Source organism: Hirundo rustica, chromosome 4, assembly GCF_015227805.2.
Source record: "Hirundo rustica isolate bHirRus1 chromosome 4, bHirRus1.pri.v3, whole genome shotgun sequence".
NCBI classification, from domain to species: domain Eukaryota; kingdom Metazoa; phylum Chordata; class Aves; order Passeriformes; family Hirundinidae; genus Hirundo; species Hirundo rustica.
Genome location: NC_053453.1, coordinates 13,570,093 through 13,590,128, shown reverse-complemented (window position 1 = coordinate 13,590,128; position 20,036 = coordinate 13,570,093). Strand labels below are relative to the sequence as shown.

General features: G+C 39.9%; 1 protein-coding gene across 1 annotated transcript in view; it reads right to left on the bottom strand.

Moving 5' to 3' along the window:
* Positions 1 to 15,588, bottom strand: part of PIK3CG (phosphatidylinositol-4,5-bisphosphate 3-kinase catalytic subunit gamma) — a 33,703-nt gene extending 18,115 nt beyond the window's left edge. Inside the window, exons 1-4 of the mRNA XM_040063311.2 lie at positions 15,456 to 15,588; positions 7,632 to 9,647; positions 3,381 to 3,446; positions 3,050 to 3,275 (exon numbers count right to left, since the gene is read on the bottom strand). Coding sequence (XP_039919245.1) covers positions 3,050 to 3,275; positions 3,381 to 3,446; positions 7,632 to 9,635 — 2,296 coding nt within the window. The 5' untranslated portion in view covers positions 9,636 to 9,647; positions 15,456 to 15,588. The remainder of the gene's footprint in view (positions 1 to 3,049; positions 3,276 to 3,380; positions 3,447 to 7,631; positions 9,648 to 15,455) is intronic.
* Between the last annotated feature and the right edge of the window lie 4,448 nt (positions 15,589 to 20,036).

The following is a 20,036-nucleotide window of genomic DNA, read 5'->3' as shown; positions in this document are numbered from 1 at the left end:
ATCACAGAACCATAGAATTATGGATTAATTTGGGTTGGACAGGACCTTTAAAGGCTATCTAGTCCAACCCCCCTGCAATAAGCAATATCTTCAGCTCAACTTGCTCAGAGCCCTGTCCAACCTGACCTTGAATGTTTTCAGGCATGGGGCCTTTCTACTACTCCAGACAACCTGTTCCAGTGTGCCAACACTCTCATCATAAACAAAAATGCCTTCCTTACAAGTAGTTGGAATCTGTCCTTTAGTTTAAAACCAATAACCCTTGTCCTATCACTACAGGGCCTATGAAAAAGTTTGTCCCCTTCCTTTTTTACAAACTCCCTGTAAGCACTAGAAGGCTGATGTTAGGTGTCCTGAGCCTTCTCCAGGCTGAAAAACCCCAGCACTCTCAGCCTTCCTTCACAGGAGAGGTGCTCCAGCCCTGTCATAGTTTTTGTGACTCTCCTCTGGACTCATTCCAGCAGTTCCATGTCTTTCCTGTCCTGAATGGCCCAAGCTGGACGCAGTATTCCACATGGAGTGTCACAGGGGCTGTGTAGAGGGGCAGAATCATCTCCCTTGACCTGCTGCCTATGCTATTTTTGATGCAGACCAGGACACTTTGACTTTTTGGGCTCTTAGCGCACATTAGACAAAATATCAGGACAGTTCAAATGCTGCTATCAAGATAAGAAAGTCAAGCCAAAAGAATTGGCTGACAATGCACAGAACACAAATGTTACATCTGTCCTAGAGGGTTTTGGAAAAGAACAACTAGCAGTGTCTGGTAACTAACACGGTATCTCTTCCAGTAAAAAATAAATCTAACAGCGAGACACAGAAGCTAACAAGTGGAATTAAAAATTAGACTCTTTTCAGAAAAACACCTCAAAAATCCCAAACCCAAGCAAACTATAACACAAAAACAAACAAACAAACAAAAAACCAAACCAAAACAAACAAAAAAAAACCAAACAAAAAACACAACCTCCCCCCCAAAACAAAAACCCCTAGCAACTCCCCCCTGCCCCTAAAAGTACCTAAGTTGCAGTAACTTGGATAACGAAACAGCCTTCTATAATGTAACTAGATTTCCTAGACAAATACCTAGGAAAGTTCCTGTTTGCAGTTTACTGTTTGTTCAGTAAGTCCCCTCATTGTAATGTAATGTAATGTAATTTGAAAACTGTAAGCAAACCAACTGAAGCTACAAAAGATTCGGAATAGCTGATTTTAAAACACAAGTAAAGGCACATGCTAAAACAATTTTCCAGTTGATCTGGCTTAAGAACAAGGTGCTATGCACTTTAAGCAATGAAACAGCTGCATAGACACATTCTTGGGAGACAAATCATCTAGCTCAGGGGGTGATGAAAGCAGATAATCCCATGCAAGACATAATATTATGATCTTAAGAATTTATTCATTTATTATTACTTGCCATCTTCAAATATAAGCAAAGACAATAGAGTGGAAAATGAAAATAACAATTTGACACATTTGCTATTGCAAGACTATGGACCTAATAGGAAGGAATTTGTTCTTTACAGAAAATCCACAAACACTGGAGAAAAATATATATATAAGAATAAGATGAGACTGCATGACAGAATGAAACAGGACAAAGCATTCAGACTGAAAAATAGGAACAACTATGAACTTAGTAATGTTGGGACAAAAAAGAAGCAATAACCTACAGAATAAATTTTAAGATAGACATTTTTAAAAATATAATTAGAGGGAGCCTGTAGAAAAAAATTATGTCCTCAATAATCTGAGAACAAACTACATTAGATATAGCATTATTAGGACACTCCACAGTTTCAGGAAGCCTTATTCAGTGAAAATGTCAATTATATAAGTCTTCTTTCAGTGTTCTGCTGTACATTACATCCAAATATTCTTCAACTTTAAAACCTGGTGGGCGTTAATATGATTTCTTTCTCTTGAAGCTCTTCTTCTTTGCCCACATATCCTTCAAAGATAATGTATTATGGAATCCACTGCTCTTACTGACACATACATCTGCAAGACTGTATAGTTTCTTTCCAAAATATGGGATTCTGACGAAATACATTTAGGTTATAGAATATTTTAAGAAAAATTTAGGAAATTGTTTAGAAACAGTATTTTATATGGGGCTTCGGTAGGTCGCTTTACTCACACTATGTGGTAACAACAGATTTTACACTATATATTGAAGAATAAATGCCTATTTCCTTTAAATCTCATTTGAAACACCACCACAGCCACTTCTGCATAGCCAGAGTGGAAAAGCTTTCCAATCCAAGGACCTCCTGGCCTGGAGCATACCAGGCTGAATATGCAGGAAGAAATGATCTCTTTACAGCCTTTAGAATTTTGTCATATGTCTGTCTTACTCCTAACACCAAGCAAGTAACAGGAATGAGGATAAATAAGCTTTTAAGAAAGCTGAGGGGGGGTGGGGGGTGGGGGAAAGGCAGACAAAACCCAGAGGTAAAGAGGCATGGCATAACCCAGCACTGCTTCCAAAGAACTGGAAGAAACAATACCACATCTGTCTCACAGGACTCCTCAAAGACATGCTCTGCATATTCACCCCTGATCCACCAGCTACTTCCGTGGCACAGCAGAGGCTGCACTGGACTCCTCCCTGATCTTCCTGCCAAAAATCTTCTAGTTAGAGTTTAGAGGAAGGCTGTATTTTTTGGCAAGTGTCACTTTTAATTTCCAGTTGATATTTGTGTCTTTCTTCAGCACTGGAATGCAGTTAATGTACAAGAACCTACCTGTTTCCCAGTTGGCATGGCATGAGGTTCAAAAAGATAAGCCAAAGCTTGGGAAAGTACTGGGTGTCTAGAAAATTGATATTCTTCTCCTTTTGGGGTGAAATGAGCAAACAAATCTATTACTGGTTCAATCATTATTAACTTACATTCACATTTTCAAAGGAAGTAAAAATTATGCCCTTTGACAGCAATTTATCCACAAATTTTCTTAATGAACAGTACAATTTGCTGCCTAGTCTTTCACACTCAAAGAGAAAAAAACCAATATTAACAACAAAGAAATGCCTGTTAGCAAATACCTTGAGAAGTAACATCATACTTTTCTGCAGAAACTGATTTAATCTCCATTGTGACTTTATGCAGCAATTCAATTACTTGAACCTGCTTCATGAAATCGTGCAGCATTGCTTTTCCACAGCCCCTAAGGTAGGCTTCGAGGATGACTGCAAACCTCTGTTGGTAGTGCATGGACTGGGCAATTTCGCTTCTCAAGAACCAAAACAAGAAGTGACCAATTCTTTTGTTCTACAAGTAAAGAAAAACACTACAAATTAACATTCATTTCTTGACAAAGGGTTTTAATAATGCCAGCAACTTTAGCATAAGCTGGCTGTATTTTGAAGTACTTACTCTCAAACCACGTTTCAGCAAAAATCTGGCTAATGCGCTGTCATGATATGGCTCAAATTTCACAGCCTGAGTAACACAAACATAGGAGACGTGGTTAACACACTTAAGATCCCACTGCTTACACTTAACCAATGACATCTAGAGAACTCACTGCTGCAGGAATAGAAAATGTGCAACAAAACAGGTCTTTTTCAGGCTTCTCCATCTGATTCAAGAAGCACATTTTGTTTGCAACAGGTTCTTTTCAGGTTTATTATTAATGTGACAACGAAAGGCATGGAGCATCTAACCAGAGTCCAACCTGAACATATGCACAAAGCAACATCATTCTTGGCAAAAACCAGCAAGATCAGAAACCAGTCTGCTGTATGACTGATATTGAGAATGCCTGAAATGATTACTGACAGATGGAATAACGTATTTGTAATAGCTCTTTAATAAAACGTTTCAATAATAAAATACTAGTTTTGGTCAACATTCACAACTTTGAGACTACGGCGTCCGGATTCACTGATGGGTTCCCCAGAAAAAACAGGATACAGGAGCAGCTTTTCAGAGCATTTATCTGGTCTTTATTCCATAAATTAAAGAAAGAATAAAAGCCCAGATACCCATCCTACAATAATGAAGTACAATTAATAGGAAGACTTCACCAAAGCTTTTTTTTTTTTACTGACTGTGAAAACAGATGCATTTTTTTTTTTCAAAACCTCCACCCAAGACCACAGACATTTCCAAACTACTGACAAAAAAAGGGGGCGGGGGGTGGGGGGAAGTCAACAACTATTTTCAAGTGCCAGTATTGGAAATTTTTTTTCTGTTATTCTCTCCTCCATCCCAATAACCAAGTGAATTGATCTACCAGAAATCCATCACACTTCCAGATTCTACCAGGGAACTTCTCCACTTCAACTCATTTTTCCAGCAGTTTCTTTCATGTTGCTTGAGGAATTCAAGTTTGTAGAAGGTTTGTATTCAGATTAATGGTGGAAAAAACTATGCACTTATATCCCATGGCAACAAAAGAGAAATAAGAAGCATACAGTCTATGAATCAGAGTCACAAAATCCCTGTCATGGATTGGAGGGGGTTCGTAAATGGTTTCAGGTTCTGGAAATAGTGCCAGGAAGCAGCCTGTAGGGAGATTAAGGGAAAACAAAGGGATGTGCAGAGAGCTGGGTGCATGTAGTATGCTCAGCTTTCAGAAGCAACTAAGTATGCAAACCTCTAGCAGTAGTTATTCAACAGAACATAATGGCTCTTTCAAGATCACTGCGGTCTGCAGCTTGCAAAGAAGCAACCAAGCCGTCAGCAAAAGTCTGCTAAATTCAAAGAAATCATCATTTTTATAAACTCATACAAGTACTGTGGCGTACAGTTGCATTTTTATTGTTAAAATATCAACATGATTTCTGAAATGTAAATTGTCCTGTGGGTTTAATCAAAAGAAAAAAAAAATCAAGTCAACCTTCCTGAATGAAGCAACTTATAAAAATATCACAGACACGTTCTTTCAAGCTGCTGGCTAAGACAGACAAGAAATCCAAGCACAAGACAGACAAAAAAGCCAAGCACCAGACTTGCCCTTCTCCTGTATCATAATTCTGCAAGACCTCTCTTGACTGTCTCTACAGTACTGTTTTATATCCCCAAACAACATCATCTTATTCAGGAAAGACAATGGGAATTCACAAATATAACAATATATAGATCCTTTCACTTTGTGTATGAGATTACAAGGCATGAAGCGTTTTTACTAAAAATTGATTTTCACTGCAGTAAGGTGCCCAAAAGCAATAATTATCACAAAAATTCTAATGGATTTTCTTACAGTCCCAGGAAAGCCTATTAGAAACCGCATTCTGGTATATACTATGCTTAATATTCGCATAACCTTGAAAAACAATTTAAGACTTAAATACAGGCAAACAACTGACCATTACTTCAAAACAAAACCTCTTTACTGAACTTGCAAATATATTTTAACATGAAACATTATGAAATAATGCATTATGACCATCCTTATTGAGCTGTTTTAGATAATTATTTTTTAAAGTCCAGCCCTTTTTTTCTTCACAAAGTCAAACATCAACTTTAGCATAGCAACAATAAAAGCTGGCCATTAAAAATGTCTTCTGGCACTTCACCACGTCCCTATGTGTACCTTTTCCTTGTCAATTCAGCAGGTGGTCTTTACTCACTGCCATATACATACAGTACAGCCATTGGTGTTTATCTTACAAAGAATTTTGTTGCATTTTAACTATTCTATCCATGGCTTATCAACTGTACAGAGAAGAACAGTCATTACAGGAAGCTCAACAGGTTGATTTATGATGTGGCTGCTTCTATTTGAAATAAACCTGTGGGGAAATAAAATGTTTGATTTCTAACTCTACAGAGGATAAAATGGGAATATCCTGTGCAATGTGAAATAACCATAGAGCTTTCATAAAGATGTGCATTTGAAAAGTGACAACCATTTGCAGAGGAGATGTGTCCACTGGAGCACAGGAATGGCCGACATCCATTCTCTGAAAAACGCAGATTTTAAATACACTGTCAGACCAGAACTTTGCTGCAGAATGCTGACAGCTTATGTTCCACAGTTAGCTAAGAAATAAAGAAGGAAAGCAGCAGAGAGGCAAAGTTGGAATCTAGCATGTTTTTAAGGATGGTAAGCTCATTATTTCTTAAAACACCACTTACTAAAAATGACACAGTGAGGTTAAGGCACTATGATTTTATGCTACAGTATTTTATTTAACTGTTAGAAAGCTTTAATCTTTTTAAAACTCACCATATTTGTACATCCTGAAAACAATCAATTTCAAGAAAAAATGGAAACAACCCCAGTATTTCCCCTATTTTCTCAGGCATTTTGATAGCAACCAATCATCATCCCAAACTCCTAATTTAGACACAAAAAAAAGTGAATAAAATTGCTGAGCCACATGTAGACAGCAAAAGCTCACAAGCCAAGCATATATATAGCAGCAGCTACGTGGGAGGCCCAGTGAGGTAACTGTAGCAATTCTTTTGGTTAATGCAGAAGTGCATAAATTCTGCCTAATCTTCAGACAAGCAAAGACAAGGCTAGAAAGGCTTTGTTGAAAGCACTACCAATGTGCAGCAAAATCTGAAGTACTAATTTCATGCTCCTGGGATTCTGGGCTCTCTGAACCTGCAGAAACAAAAGCAGTTTCCCTGGCTGCAGTAGCTCATTTTTTAAGTGGTGGGGAGGTTTTTTTTTTTGTTTGTTTGTTTGTTTAATTTTGAATGTTGTCCTCTGATGCTTTGAAAAAAGTACTTCCTCTGAGGGATGACAGCCTTTCCATGCAAAACAGAGCCCTGTCAGGTGTGGGAGGCCTGCAGACCCACCTGGCTCCAAGGCTGTGCTTACCAGGAAGAACATAAGGTTACACCTTCCATCAGACACCAGAGGAGACTTTGCCACTGCCAACTGATGGCAGTGTTGAGATGATTGTACTGAGAGAAAAGCAACCAAACCAAGCAACTGATAAAAACCTTTCCAGTGTTTGACCAAGCCGATGTGCACACAAAGTGCTTCAAATTAATACACCAGTGATCCCTTGCCATTAGAACCACAATTTTGTACCCAAGTTCCCAGAAAGACTTAATCTTAGTATGTGGTCCTATCAACTCTTTAACTACTTTCAAAATTTTGTTGGGGTGGGAGTTTCTAGATAAATTTGCTCCCCTTAACAGCACAAGACCGAAGTTTCTGCAATATACTGTGCAATTACACTGGTGCTCTTGACCTAAAACCCAATCCCAGATTTTTCTTCAGGCCTTGCCCATGTCAACATCTGCATTTGCTTTCTTTCTATCTATACTCTATCTAAACTATCAGTAATGTCACTCAACAACTCTTCAGTGCTGTGTGATTCAAACTGATATGAACAGGATTACAGACAGCACAGTTAGAATTTATTCCCATCATGGCTTTTCTGGCATTAACAATTTCCAGAAAAACTTACTACTGTAAACATGAGATGCACATTGTAAGACACAAGGCAATGGTACCACACAAACATCAACAAAGGCAAAAGACAAAAAAATAGAAAAGTGTATTTTGCATTAATCTGGTTACTACCACTGCCTTGACTAAATACTGAAGACTTAAAAACTAGGGAATACTAACAAAACCTACTAAAAGGAAATGCAAATTATGGGGTAATGCAAATATATTCCTGGAAGGCAGAGTCCAGGAATGCAAATAGACCTTACCTGCACAAGCTGTAAGAGATAATGAAGAACATCATCATCTTCTAAACTTTCCAGTTTTTGAACTGCCATTGCTCGGACATTTTCGTCTGAAAAGTTACAGTCCAGAAGTTGCATTGTGAGTCCAACATCTAAAGTGCTTTGATCCCAAACCTCTTTTTTAGCAAGCAACTGGTATGTTTTGGCCACTATTTCTTGTTGTCCCCATTTCACAGAGCTAAGCAGCTTAGGATATGCCTTGGGGTGCTTTATGCTCTCATATCTAAAGTGCCACAACAGTTCTTTGTCCTCAGGAGAAAGTGGATTAAGTGGGTCAGTTGCTATGATCTCCTCAAGTTGCTTGCGAAGCTGGTTGGGCATTTCAGCTCGGGTCCTGTCCCCCTGAGGGTCTGATGATATCCTGTGCTTGGGCAAGGCAATTGGGTGACAATATTTGTCCAGCACAATAGAGATAGCCATTGAGTTTTCTTTATCCGGGTTAGTTGCTGATGTGAGTTTGTCTGCATTTATACTTCCTTGTTCTTCCCCCTTACCTGGAATTTTCCACATGTGGAGCACATACTCCCCACTTCGTAGCAAGAAACGGTGATCTATCAACAAAAGATTTACATAATAGAGAAGCTGGGTTTTGCATTTTGCATCAGAGTTGGAGGATTCATGTGACTGAAGGTTTGCCTTTGTAGATGGTCCCTGTGCTTTGCCACAGTATATCTGAAGATTCAGAAGTGCTCCTTTAGGCAAATCCTTGATTTTGATATCAAACTCCAACCAAATATTCCACAGAACCTCCTCAGTAAAAGGCTTTGATGCAGTTCTTCTCTGTGAAAGGAGCTGCTGCCCATGTTGAATGTTAGCCTCTACAAACACAGTAAGATCAGTATTTCTTGGTAAAACTGGGATATCAATGCCAATTATTTTCACTCTAAATTTTCTATTACAATCCCACAAAGAGATAGTGAAGATTCTCTCATGATCTTTTCCATCTATTGTCAATTGTTCATGATACCCTGTAACTCCTGTACAGTCATCCACCAAGGGCCATTCTTCTTTCTGAACCTCATCTTCATTTGGGTCCGGGGGATTGTCAAGGACAAGGTGGATTTCTTCCCCATTCTTAAGGCACTGTCTTATCCAGTGAAAATTTTTGATTGGTGTCTCTCCAGTAATGTACTCATCTCTGCCACAAATTCGGAGAACAAAATCCAGTTCGCTATGATCTTCAGGAATATCCATCAGAGACTTTTTCTTTGCCATTTTTGTGAAAAAGCTGTGGAGAATCATATCTGGAGTTTCATCTATTGACACTTTAATTTTCTGACTAGTTGTTCCTCTATGTATGATTATGAAAATGTTATTATTAGTGATCTTTTTAAATAAATATTCTGGGAGTGGCTTAGATGTAGTCCATGGGTGCATTGCATATAATTTAGGATCTCTGCAAGCTACCTCTATCATTCGTGGAGTGACTAATCTGCGCCGGGTAAATTCTAGTTCATCATCATGCACATTGCTTACATCAGTGACATCATAACCAATTAAATCGTTAAGTTGCCGCTGAAATTCCTGAACTTCTTCTGATGGTTTTTGTTTCTGGACGACATAGATCTTGCCTACCTTTTTCTGTAACACTTTCCAGTACAGTATGCAGTCCAGTGTCTGTAATACTTGATGTTTGTCATAAATTTCATACCATTGCCCTTTCTTCTGATACTGCAGAATAAACTGATCTGGGGTGAACGCATGGTAGAAGTCCGTGGTTTGACTCATCTCTATTGCACGCATCCAAATCTGTGCCTTCATTTGCTCAACCGTACAGTTGCCAGCTATTTCGAGTAACATAATTTCTGGTGCTTTAGTATGTTTATTGCTTGTAGGTAAAATGAACTCAATGGATATCAGTTCCATTGACGAAAAACTACTCGATGTACAATGAGGTTTCATTCTTCTTCTCCTTCGCTTGTTTTCTTCTCTCATAACAACGGGCTGTTCATGATCCCCCAACTCCATGCCAGAAGAAATCTAGCAAAACATACAATTACTTGATTATTTTCCTCATTTACATTTATCTTTACTCTTACTTTTTTAACTTTTCATATATATTTTTAATATTTCCTCTTCCCCTAATTTCTGGTCACAAATTCTTGATTTACATAAACCACTTCAGATGTAATCTATTCAATTCAATACTAAATATAAATAAAAAACCTCCAATCTACTCTCCAGTGATTAAGGAATTGAAATAAAGGTTTCAAGCATCCTGCCCAGATTTTACTGAGGATAAGCAGTTCAAATGTGCAACCTCCATATTGATTAGTTCTTGCTTCTATTTGATCAAGCATTGATTCTTCTGCTGCCTCATCTGTTTTGATGCTGCTGATGTTAACGTAAGTGGGTTTTCACAGAAATCAAAAGACACACTCCTATATATGAAAAGAAGGCAGTCCCACTGAGCCCCAGGAATGGCAGAAAGTAACAAAACAAGCAATTTGCAGTCTGGACAGACATGAACCTATTCCCGGTTTCCTCTGCCTCTCTTTTCAGTGATGAGGAATCAGGACTTCAACCTAAAAAAAGCCCATAGGATGCAAAAGTCAAGGACTATTTCTGAAGATATATTTAATATCCATCTAAATTCAAGGTGTGTGTCCTTAGATGTACTTCTTTCAAATAAATCAATTCACCAGACTGATAATATCCATCCATTTTCAAAGTACACACTACCAATATGAACTACTAGTTTGTTACAGAAGAAAATTCTCCCAAGCTGATGCTGATTTATTACCCTATACATATACCCTAAAACACCAGTAAAACAATATTAAGCATGAGTAGCCTACCTTATCAGCATTCAGGAAACAAAAATATTGTTGCTCAATTAATCTCCATTGACCAATATTAAAGTGGAAATTATTCAGTGCTGATCGAGTGCACTTGCACAAGTCAAGTTACAGCAACATACTGACCTTCTTTTCCAAGCAACACTTTCTACACAAAATCTTTAACTGCCAGTGTAATGATGCCTCAGCAGATAATAAAAGAAGCAAATAAAAATATAAAATATTAAACTCAAACAACATAGCATGCTAACTAAAATTCTTTGAGTTTCAGAAAGCAGTGACTGTGGACATACCACCTCTATAATTGATAAAGTACCATGAAATATTACCTGCTTATAAAACAAATGATGAATTGCTGAAGATGATTCATTTGTTTAATTTTTGTAATCCCTATTTTTTTAAAGGAAGATTATTCACACAAGAAATTTCTTTGTTTAAACTGTTCTGCTTTTCTTGCTTGCTGTCATATCCAGATGCAAAGGAAGTGCTGCACTTACCAGGAAGGAAGTTTTAACCAAGTTGATTATACATATGATTGCTCATTTTAAAAGAAGTCAGAATGCTTTTCCTGTTACAACAGTAAAAATACACCAACAGTACATCAATTTAACACACATGTATAGAAAACATGTTTAGAGCCTTTTAAAAATAGCAAAGAATAATCTGGGCAATAAATTTAATGAATTCAAATAAGGTATTTAAACCAAATATAGTTTTGAGAGATTACCTCACAGAAGGATTAAATACAAATACTAGATAAAAGACAACTAAATATGTAATGTTTCATTATTTTTATTTGCATGGTGATAGCCATTTGAGGACTCCCAACTTAAATTCACTAGAGACTTTTAAGCCAGTCTCCACACAGGCATCTCACAGAGACTGTATACGCCAAGGATCATGCATGGTAGCCTCAGCAGCAGAACAACTTGGCAGCCTTACCCGAAATATCTTAAACTCATTCATTTATGATTATGTACACACAGGGAAATTCACTAGAAATAGTGACTTTAGATTCAGGAAGAAATTAAACCATAGACTTTCAACCGTAATTCTTGTGGTTAACTACAATCTGAGGTGCTGTTCTTTTACTAAAAATATGATCTCCACAGGAAAAAAAAAAAATTTGGGAAAATGTACAAAACTGAAAGAAAAGACAGAAATCCCTCTATTTTCATCCTTTTTCCTTATGACTTTTCCAGTGAAATACCAATCTTTTGAAGAGCAACAAGCAGTACAAATCCTACAGTGGTAGATGTCATGCAAAAATGATGACTCTCAAAACAGAGGAAAAAAAAATGAAATAACTGAAAGGTTGTCTACCAACAGTAAAGTGTCTTTTTTTTTTTTTTTTAACATATGCATGTTTCCTATTTATAAAACATATTTTTTATAAAAGCGTAAAAAAAAACCCACTCCCTCTGAATTGGAAAAAAAAAAATATAACAGCCTCTTACCTGCCTCCAACATGCCAAGATTGATTAACATTCTACCAAGATTAAAAAGCAGAAAAAACTCTCTACCACTGACATAGCTCTTCTCTCTATGAGCATCACTCTGCCTGTCAGCTAAGATCTTTTCTTTTTAGTGGTTATTTTTCTCAGGAAGTCAGTTTGGGGGAAACATGCTCTGTCCCAGATCCCTCTATCTTTTAAAGCCAGTATTTGAATTTTCTCAAGATAGTGGTGAAGTTACCCTGGACATTTTGTTGCTGATGTGAAATCTACCCATCTAGGTAAGTCTACACTTCCAAAACATCCTCCAGCCACATGCAGCCTGTCAGCATTTATCAGCCACAGCCTTTGTGGCATCTCAGCACTACACACCACGTTCCTCTCTCATCTCTTAAAATACAATGTAGTAATATATTTCTCTCCATTTAGACATAAACAACTACCATTGAGGTTTTTTTCATGCCAACAGGCTATACAGATTATTTTGCAAAAAGTCCTTCCTCTAAAAGTCATTGCGCTGCCCTATTAAGTAAACCTGAAGTAATTTCAGTTTCATTGGGTTCTGCAGATCTAGGAAAGCTTCCTGGTTTAAAATGTCCTCAGCCCTCCCCTATGAGTCATGCAACTAAGGATTAATTCTTCAAACACATACAACTAGCTCTTATACCACTACTCATAGATCCAGACCATCAAGACAATCAAAGGCAGCATCTCTCCCTCATGCAGCAGAGAACTAACCTGTACATTTTTCCATGAATGCAATTCTTTCACACTCTCATCCACTTATAAAGGCAGGTGGAGCAACACTTTCTTGGGTTCAGATATTCCCCCACAAATTGCATCAGACATAACACAAAATGTGGCACTTCTGTAGCTGCCTTGCCCATGCAAGGCTGCCTGCTCTCCTGTATTCAAGCAGTGACCAGTCATGTCAAGTCCAGCCTGATCCAATCTCCATCTCCAGTTCTGCACTGATCCCTTTTCCCCAGCTTCAGAAGGCAGCTCTTGGAGAGACAGTTGTCTCTCATGTCTCTGCAGTGACCCATTCTAAAGGTGACACCAAACTGTATCCATTTCCTGCTAATCCATGTGTTGGCAAAACCATATTTCCTCATGTACATCAATCATAAAACTGATGTTTATAATGAAAAATCGTTTCATGTTAAGTTCCTAAAATCTTTGTCATATCTACACTTTACTTACAGTATTGACATTTCAATAACTCTACTGCAACAACACCCCCCAAAAAAGGGGGGAGGGGGGGAAATCACTCTGTTGTACTTCTAATTCTAATGAGCCTCATCAACCCTGAATATCCCTGTATTACAAGACCTGTCCTACACTGGTCCAAAAATCCTGATGGAGTCCAATGGAGAAGGAAAAGATGGGCCTGTAAAAGCTAACTAAGACAAGCAACCAGTCTTGGCTTTGTCTGCAGTTGTGTTCCTATGTCATCACTCAGGTCAGCAATCTCACCATAACAAAACCAGCAAAAAATTTGGTTAATTTTCAGATGGATCAGTTCCTTTATCTGACTCAACACTTGCAGAGGTAGCTGGGCAGCGAGGAAAGAGAAGGAAAGGGAATGGAGTCAGCACAGTTAAGCATAACTGAGACTGAAACGTGATTCTCAGCAGGATTAGGATATACACTTACAACTAAAGTCATTAAATTATTTGGAAAAAACTGGCTGAAAGGTGTTTTAAAAAGACAATGTGATATTACAATGTATTACTTATTTGGTTACAAAAAATTTAGGATAGCTGTCAATCTTGACTGCTCTGTTAAGACTATGTTAGAATTCTACCAGTTACTATCATGCTTATTCTATATTAGCTCCTGCTTCTGTTTTAATTCATCATGTGAAAACCTTATTTTAAAATTATTCTTTTCACTTTAGTGTGAACTCCTCCCCAGACAACTTAACTTTCAAGAAAATAAGCACATTCTACCAGAGTAAGAACTACCTCATGCATGCATTATGTAAATATAACACTAAAGTTTACATTCACAGTTTTAGACAAAGCTCACTTGAAAGATAAATTAAAAAAAAAAAAAAAAAAACCACCATGACAAGACTTAAAGTCTTCCAAGCAGCATAGCACATCTACTTGCCCAAACTGTTTGGTAGCAGGAGATGACTTTGCACTTGCTGGACAGAAGTACATCTTCCCTACACCTGCAGTGATCCAGGGCTGAACTTCCCAGGTAAGATACAACACTAACATTTCAAGCATGAACACAACAACAAAATACCAAAAAACCTGGCTCAGTTTCTTTGTCAGATCTTCTAGCAATTACTAGCTCTCATGGGAAATAAATCAGTGCAGGTTCCCATTAGCAAGCAAATTTTACAGGTAATGCAGTCACATTCCTCACCAAAAAGATATGAACCAGCAGAAACAGCTTGATCAGGAGGCTGGGGAGTCAATCAGACTGCTATTGCAGCTGTAGCATTTTCAGGATGTCCTGCCTTCACCTCCTTTAGTTTCTATATGACTTGTCTATTTGGGGCTCCTGGAACAAACAATAACTTCTAGCTGGTTCTGAAAACTTAGGTAAGAATTTCAGCAAAGATCTAGTTCACTGGGGTTGCACATGTGATCTAGTAGTAATCTCGAAGTAATCCACCTTGGAACCAACACTTCGCAGAGTTTAAAAATTCAGGTATCCCTGCTGTTGCTCCTGCAGGGACACACTCTCTATTTAGACACTGTCTGTCCTGTCAACTTACGCCTGGTTTTCCACAACTGATTGTTAACTGCGTGATCTAATCTACACCGGCAACCAACTCCCGAACGCCCTCAGGTACTATTTCAGAGCGATTGTGGTGTGGAAAGGTTTCACGGTCTATATGCATCAGATATAGACACAAGAAATTTGCTGGATGAGGAAATAGTTACGTATAGTTTAAAAGCCGTGTTGTAGCAGAGCTGACTCACTGATCTTAAGACTCGAGGGAACTGTCTACTGTGATCCTTCACTTCGCATTGTTTCATTCAACGTTCCAACAGCTTCCTCAGCGGGTTTGGCACCAAACTCGTTAACTCCCGTTCGGGCCATGACGTGAGGCGGGACCAAGGTCGTGAGGGACCGGGGAGCACGGGGGGCTCAGCAGTGCCGGCTGCGGCGGGGACCGCAGGGCGACCCCGGCCAGCCGCACCCCCCTGCGGGAAGGGGCTCCGCGCACGGGATACGGCGGGAGCGGCGGGTCGGGGTCGGGGCCGGGGCTGCGGCTGCCTTCCTTCCCTCCCTCCTTCCCTCCCGCCCCCGGCCCACCGCCCGGGCCCAGAGATGGCGGCCGGCGCCGCCGGCGGGAGGGCGAACCTCGCCGCGCCCGCCCCGCCGGGGCTGCCGGGCCCGGGGCCGCCGGGGCCGGAGGCGCCCTGCGGCGGGCGCAGGGCCGGGGCGGGTCCGCCCGCGGCCGGCGAAGGGAGCGGAGCCGCGCCACCACCTGCGAGCCCGGGCCTCGGGCAGCGCCGGCCCGGGGCGCGGTCCGCCGCGACCCCCGCTGCCCCCGGCACAGAGCTACTCACCTCAGCGGCGGCCCCGGCACCGGCCCCGGCTCCGGACAGGTGTTTCCCTCAGCAGGAAGCGGCGCGGGCCAGGGGCCGGCAGGGAGGCTCCATAGCCGGCGGCAGAGGCAGCTCCGAAGCCGCCGCCAATCACACGCTGGGCAAAAAGGGAACCGGCGGCGGGGCCTCCCCGCCCCGCCCGGCTCCACCGCGGCCTCGGGCACCCGGCCCCGGCCCCGGCCCGGCCGCATCAGCCGGAGCGCGCACAGACCCTCTGGTGGGGCGAAAGCACTACAGCCGCGGTGAGGCTTAGTCGCCAGCACAAGGCACGCAGGACGTGTTCTGGTCTCAGCACAACCAGCGAAACCTCCCTGGGCGCAGATTCCTGAGGGGTTCCTTACCCAGGGCCCCACAGCTTGCCCGTGGCACTTCAGCAGCGACCCCCGCCTGCCCGGCTATCCCTGACAGCATGACAGCTCCTTCAACCCCACACCTCAGGGCAGGAACAAATTAGTTTGCCCTTAAACCCTGAAGATGGCAACCTACTCCAGCTTGGTGGTCTTCTGCTTAGGGAAGATTTTCATGCTCTCTGATTAAATGTCTACTCCTACAGACTAAGCATCTTGCTTGTCTTATTCCTCTTACTCAGTCCGGCAGTTTTCTTCCTCCTTCCCCCCCTCCAGCTACCTTCTTATTTGAATTTGCTGTGTTAACTGTTTTTCTACTATTTTTCCATCTCCAGACAGGGCAGTCCTGCATCTCCCTTTTTAGGTCACGTTCCTTAGACTTCCTGTGATTCCGGTAGCTCGCCTCCAGACTCTTGCCAATTGGGCCACATTGTTTTTGGAAAGCTCTGCTCAAAACTGGACATAGTAATATTCCAGCTAAGGCTTTGCCAAGGCTGCCCACAGCAGGAGGATTAATTCATCAGTCTTATGGTGCCAGACTCCAACGGCAGCTCAGGCATAACCATTCACATTCAATTCAAACAAACAAACAACTCCCCCTCATCACTCTTTCCCCATCCAGGCTGCTGTCTGTTTGGCTCTGAATGGAGCTGAGTGTTTCTGTCTCCACAGCTCTTGTTCAGAGTGAACAGCAAAACTCTTTCCATGATTATGTTGAGACCTGTTTTGTGATCCAGATCTTGCAGTGAGATTCACATGTCAACTCTGTATGGCACAGGGTACACACTTGCCCTGAAAGCTATGCTGACATAAGGTTACATCTTCAGGGAACACTCTACAAGACCATAAGCTGCCACAAAGACTTTAAAAATTATTATGATTTTTCTAGGTACACATCCTTAACTTCCATGGAAAGAAAATATCAGAAGGAAATAACTAATATGTTGAATGTACGGATCCTATTATAAAATGTTGGATAATCGTTGTTATAGCATGGACGGATTCTTTTGACTGAAAAAATCATTTGCACGGTGTTAAGAATCATACCAGTGTGAAGCAGAAAAGAGAAACTTCTGTTTCAAAATGAATATACATTACACTGGGCTGTGTCTGTAAGGAATCATCATAACTGTGCTGGCCTCGAGTTCCCTTTTACATGAAAGCTAAGCAAAAACCTTCAACAACTTTCATGTGATGTGTATGCAGCATAGGGGAAACACAGTGAAGACTCACTTCATGCTTGGTTTTCCTTGATACAATGGGTAATATCTGTCAAAGAAGTTCAGCTTTACACAGCATTACTGAATGCTTTAAAAGACATTTAAAAGCCTTTATCAAAATAGGAAGTCTTTTTTGTTGTTGTTTTTGGCAGGATCCCCAGATGGATCACTCCGGGAACACAAGTGTAGCCAGTTTGGCGACTAATCCTGTTAAAATCTGTGGACTTTATTTGGGATGCACAAACATATGGAGATCTGAGCAGTTGAAATACAAGCTGTCATTTGTCAAAAGACAATTATAGAGGGGATAATTTAGAGCCAGAGCAAATGACACATTTCGTGTTGATTTTAGCCAGAATTGTATAACATTTTTTTAATAGTTATAACTCAATGTAGTTTATTTGCAATGAAAGAATAAAATATCATATATATTATATCTGAGAAAGGTTGGTAAACTGAAAATTTTGCTCTCTTCAGGTTTTAGTATGTGAATAAAATATTACATTTTTGCAGTTAATCTTCAGCTCGTCTATATACAGCTCATTTTCTTTATTGCTTTTTCTGGCAAATCAAGCAATACAAAATTTCCTGTAGGCACAAATGCTCTCCTTATAGGTTGTATATTCTTTAGAAATACATATTTTAACATTATTTTGTTCCTCTTAATTTCCAAATGTGACTCAAACCCTTTCCCATAAATTATCATTTGGTTGGCTTGTGTGGTTGGTGGTGTTTTTGGTGTTTTTTTTTTGTTTTTGTTTTTTTTTTTTTTGTTTTGTTTTTTGTTTTGGTTTGGTTTTTTTTTTTTTTTGTTTTTTTTTTTTTTTTTTTTTTAGTCAAGAACAGCCTGCACAATAAATTGAAATGCATGTTTTACCACATCAAAAACATAACTTTAAAACAGTCAGGAATACCATAGCTTAATGAAGAAAGGTGAAGAACACAATTTGGTATTTAAATGAAGCTGATTTAATCAAAATTAGTCATGCAAAGAAGCAATCATTTTGCTAATATAATCTTGTGGGGTGCAGTCAAAATGCAATTATTTCCTTTATCTACCAGCTGTAATAAAAATACGACAAGAAATTGCTGTCATGATCTTAAATGGGAGTTTTAGATGTTGAAAAAATGTAAGATGGTATCTTTTGTATCCTCTGCACAGGCAAACATCAGTTTTTATGTCGTTTAGTGGAGAAACTGTGATGAAGAATAACAGCTATATTAAATGCTCAGCAACAACTTCATATACTGACATATGTTGGATGTAAATGTTCTGTTATCATTGACAAACTGGGTTTGTTGCAATTTAGGAAGTAGTATCTAATACTTTGGGTTGGCTTTTATTTTCTATATTGCCAGCAGAGAAAAAAATTAAATGCAGAACCTTTGTAGGTCTTGTAACAACAAAGTCAAAGCCTGCTTGCCTAAACCCAGCAATAGCTACATTCAGTTTTGTCATTGCTTCTCTATGTAAAGAAAATGGAAAAACCCCATTGTATGATACATTGTCCATACCGATGGAATGATAGGTAGCTTTCTTCTTTCTTGGAGAATGTATAAACTGGAATTTTCTAACTGGGTTGTAAACCCTTTGTGATGCATTCAGGGGAGGATTTAAAATAAATTGACAGAATCCCTTTATCTTATATCTCTGCTATGAAAACTGATCATGTGCATATGTGATCAGTTGTATTAACATCATTGTCATTGATTTGTCCATATGCATGATCATATGGTAACTTTGGTATTAAAAATAAGCTTTTCTTCTTGCTATAACTTGCCAACAAGCAGAGGAGGAATGAGCTGAATTTTAGTTTGGCTTTTGCATCATGTTCTAGGTATGGTAACTGCTTTTGAAAGGGATGTAACTGACAGATAAGTGTTGCCTGCAGTTCTGTCCTCCATTCACAACTTTATGTCATGAGAAAGGCACTTCTACTGATGCTCATTCTGGGTCGTTGCCTGGGGAAGCGTGAGAATGCTTTGGGGAAATAGGGGGATCCAGAAGAGCAAACGAAGGGTGGGCTCCTTCTGCATCCCTCTGTAGGCAGTTAAGTCCTCTTAGAGATGTCTCCTATGTGAGCTTGGTTCCCAGCCAGAAGCTTGGTCCAGGGGAATCTTTTAAGATCTGCTGGGTATGAAAGAAGCCTTGTGGTCTGATCCAGAAATGATTGCTGTGAACCTCTGTAGGCAGAGCAGAGTCAGGAGATCTCTAACAAAGAAAAGATATGTCTTTCCTATCTCTTTTCCATCTCCTCCAAGAAATACCCACTCTTTCCTTTCCTCCTAATTAGACTGGTGCTCCTGCTGATTGAGATTTTGCACAAAATCCCTCACTTCAAACACCTTAAGCTCGCAACAGGAAACAGCAGGTGTTCAGAAGCCTTCTGAGATACATCTGCTGAAGACTTTGTCTCCCATTTTACAAATTTAGGCTATTATACTTCAGAGTAGGTATTTAAAGCACAGGGGTGGGAGTACAAGTTGTTTCCTCTGTACCACATGCATACACACATCAGCTGAGATAATACCTCTTACTGGCTTGAATGCCTTTTTTTAAATCTGTTCACATGTGTATGAGTTTGTCAGAGAGAGATGTAGTCGTTGTGGTAGCAGAGTGTGTGTAAACAGATCTTTAAGATCACTGGCTTTTCTTAAGGGGTGGAGAAACTCACAAGTTTTTATGGCTGCTAACAGAGGGAGGTCTCAGTATTAGGTGGTGATGCAATATTGCATCATTTTGTGGTGTTGGGACATGACAGAGGAAATGAAAGAGGTCAGAAATAGAAAAATAAAGAAAAGGAGCTCCCAATACCAACGAGGCCTCTAGCCTAATAGCATTATATTAAGTGCTCTTTAGTATAACGTATGGACAAGAATTCCTCAGTCTCTGAAAGTTTCTGACACAGAAAACAATGAGTCTAATTTGCTGATAGATTATGAGGTTTCTCTAGACAAGCTCTCTGAACTGTGTT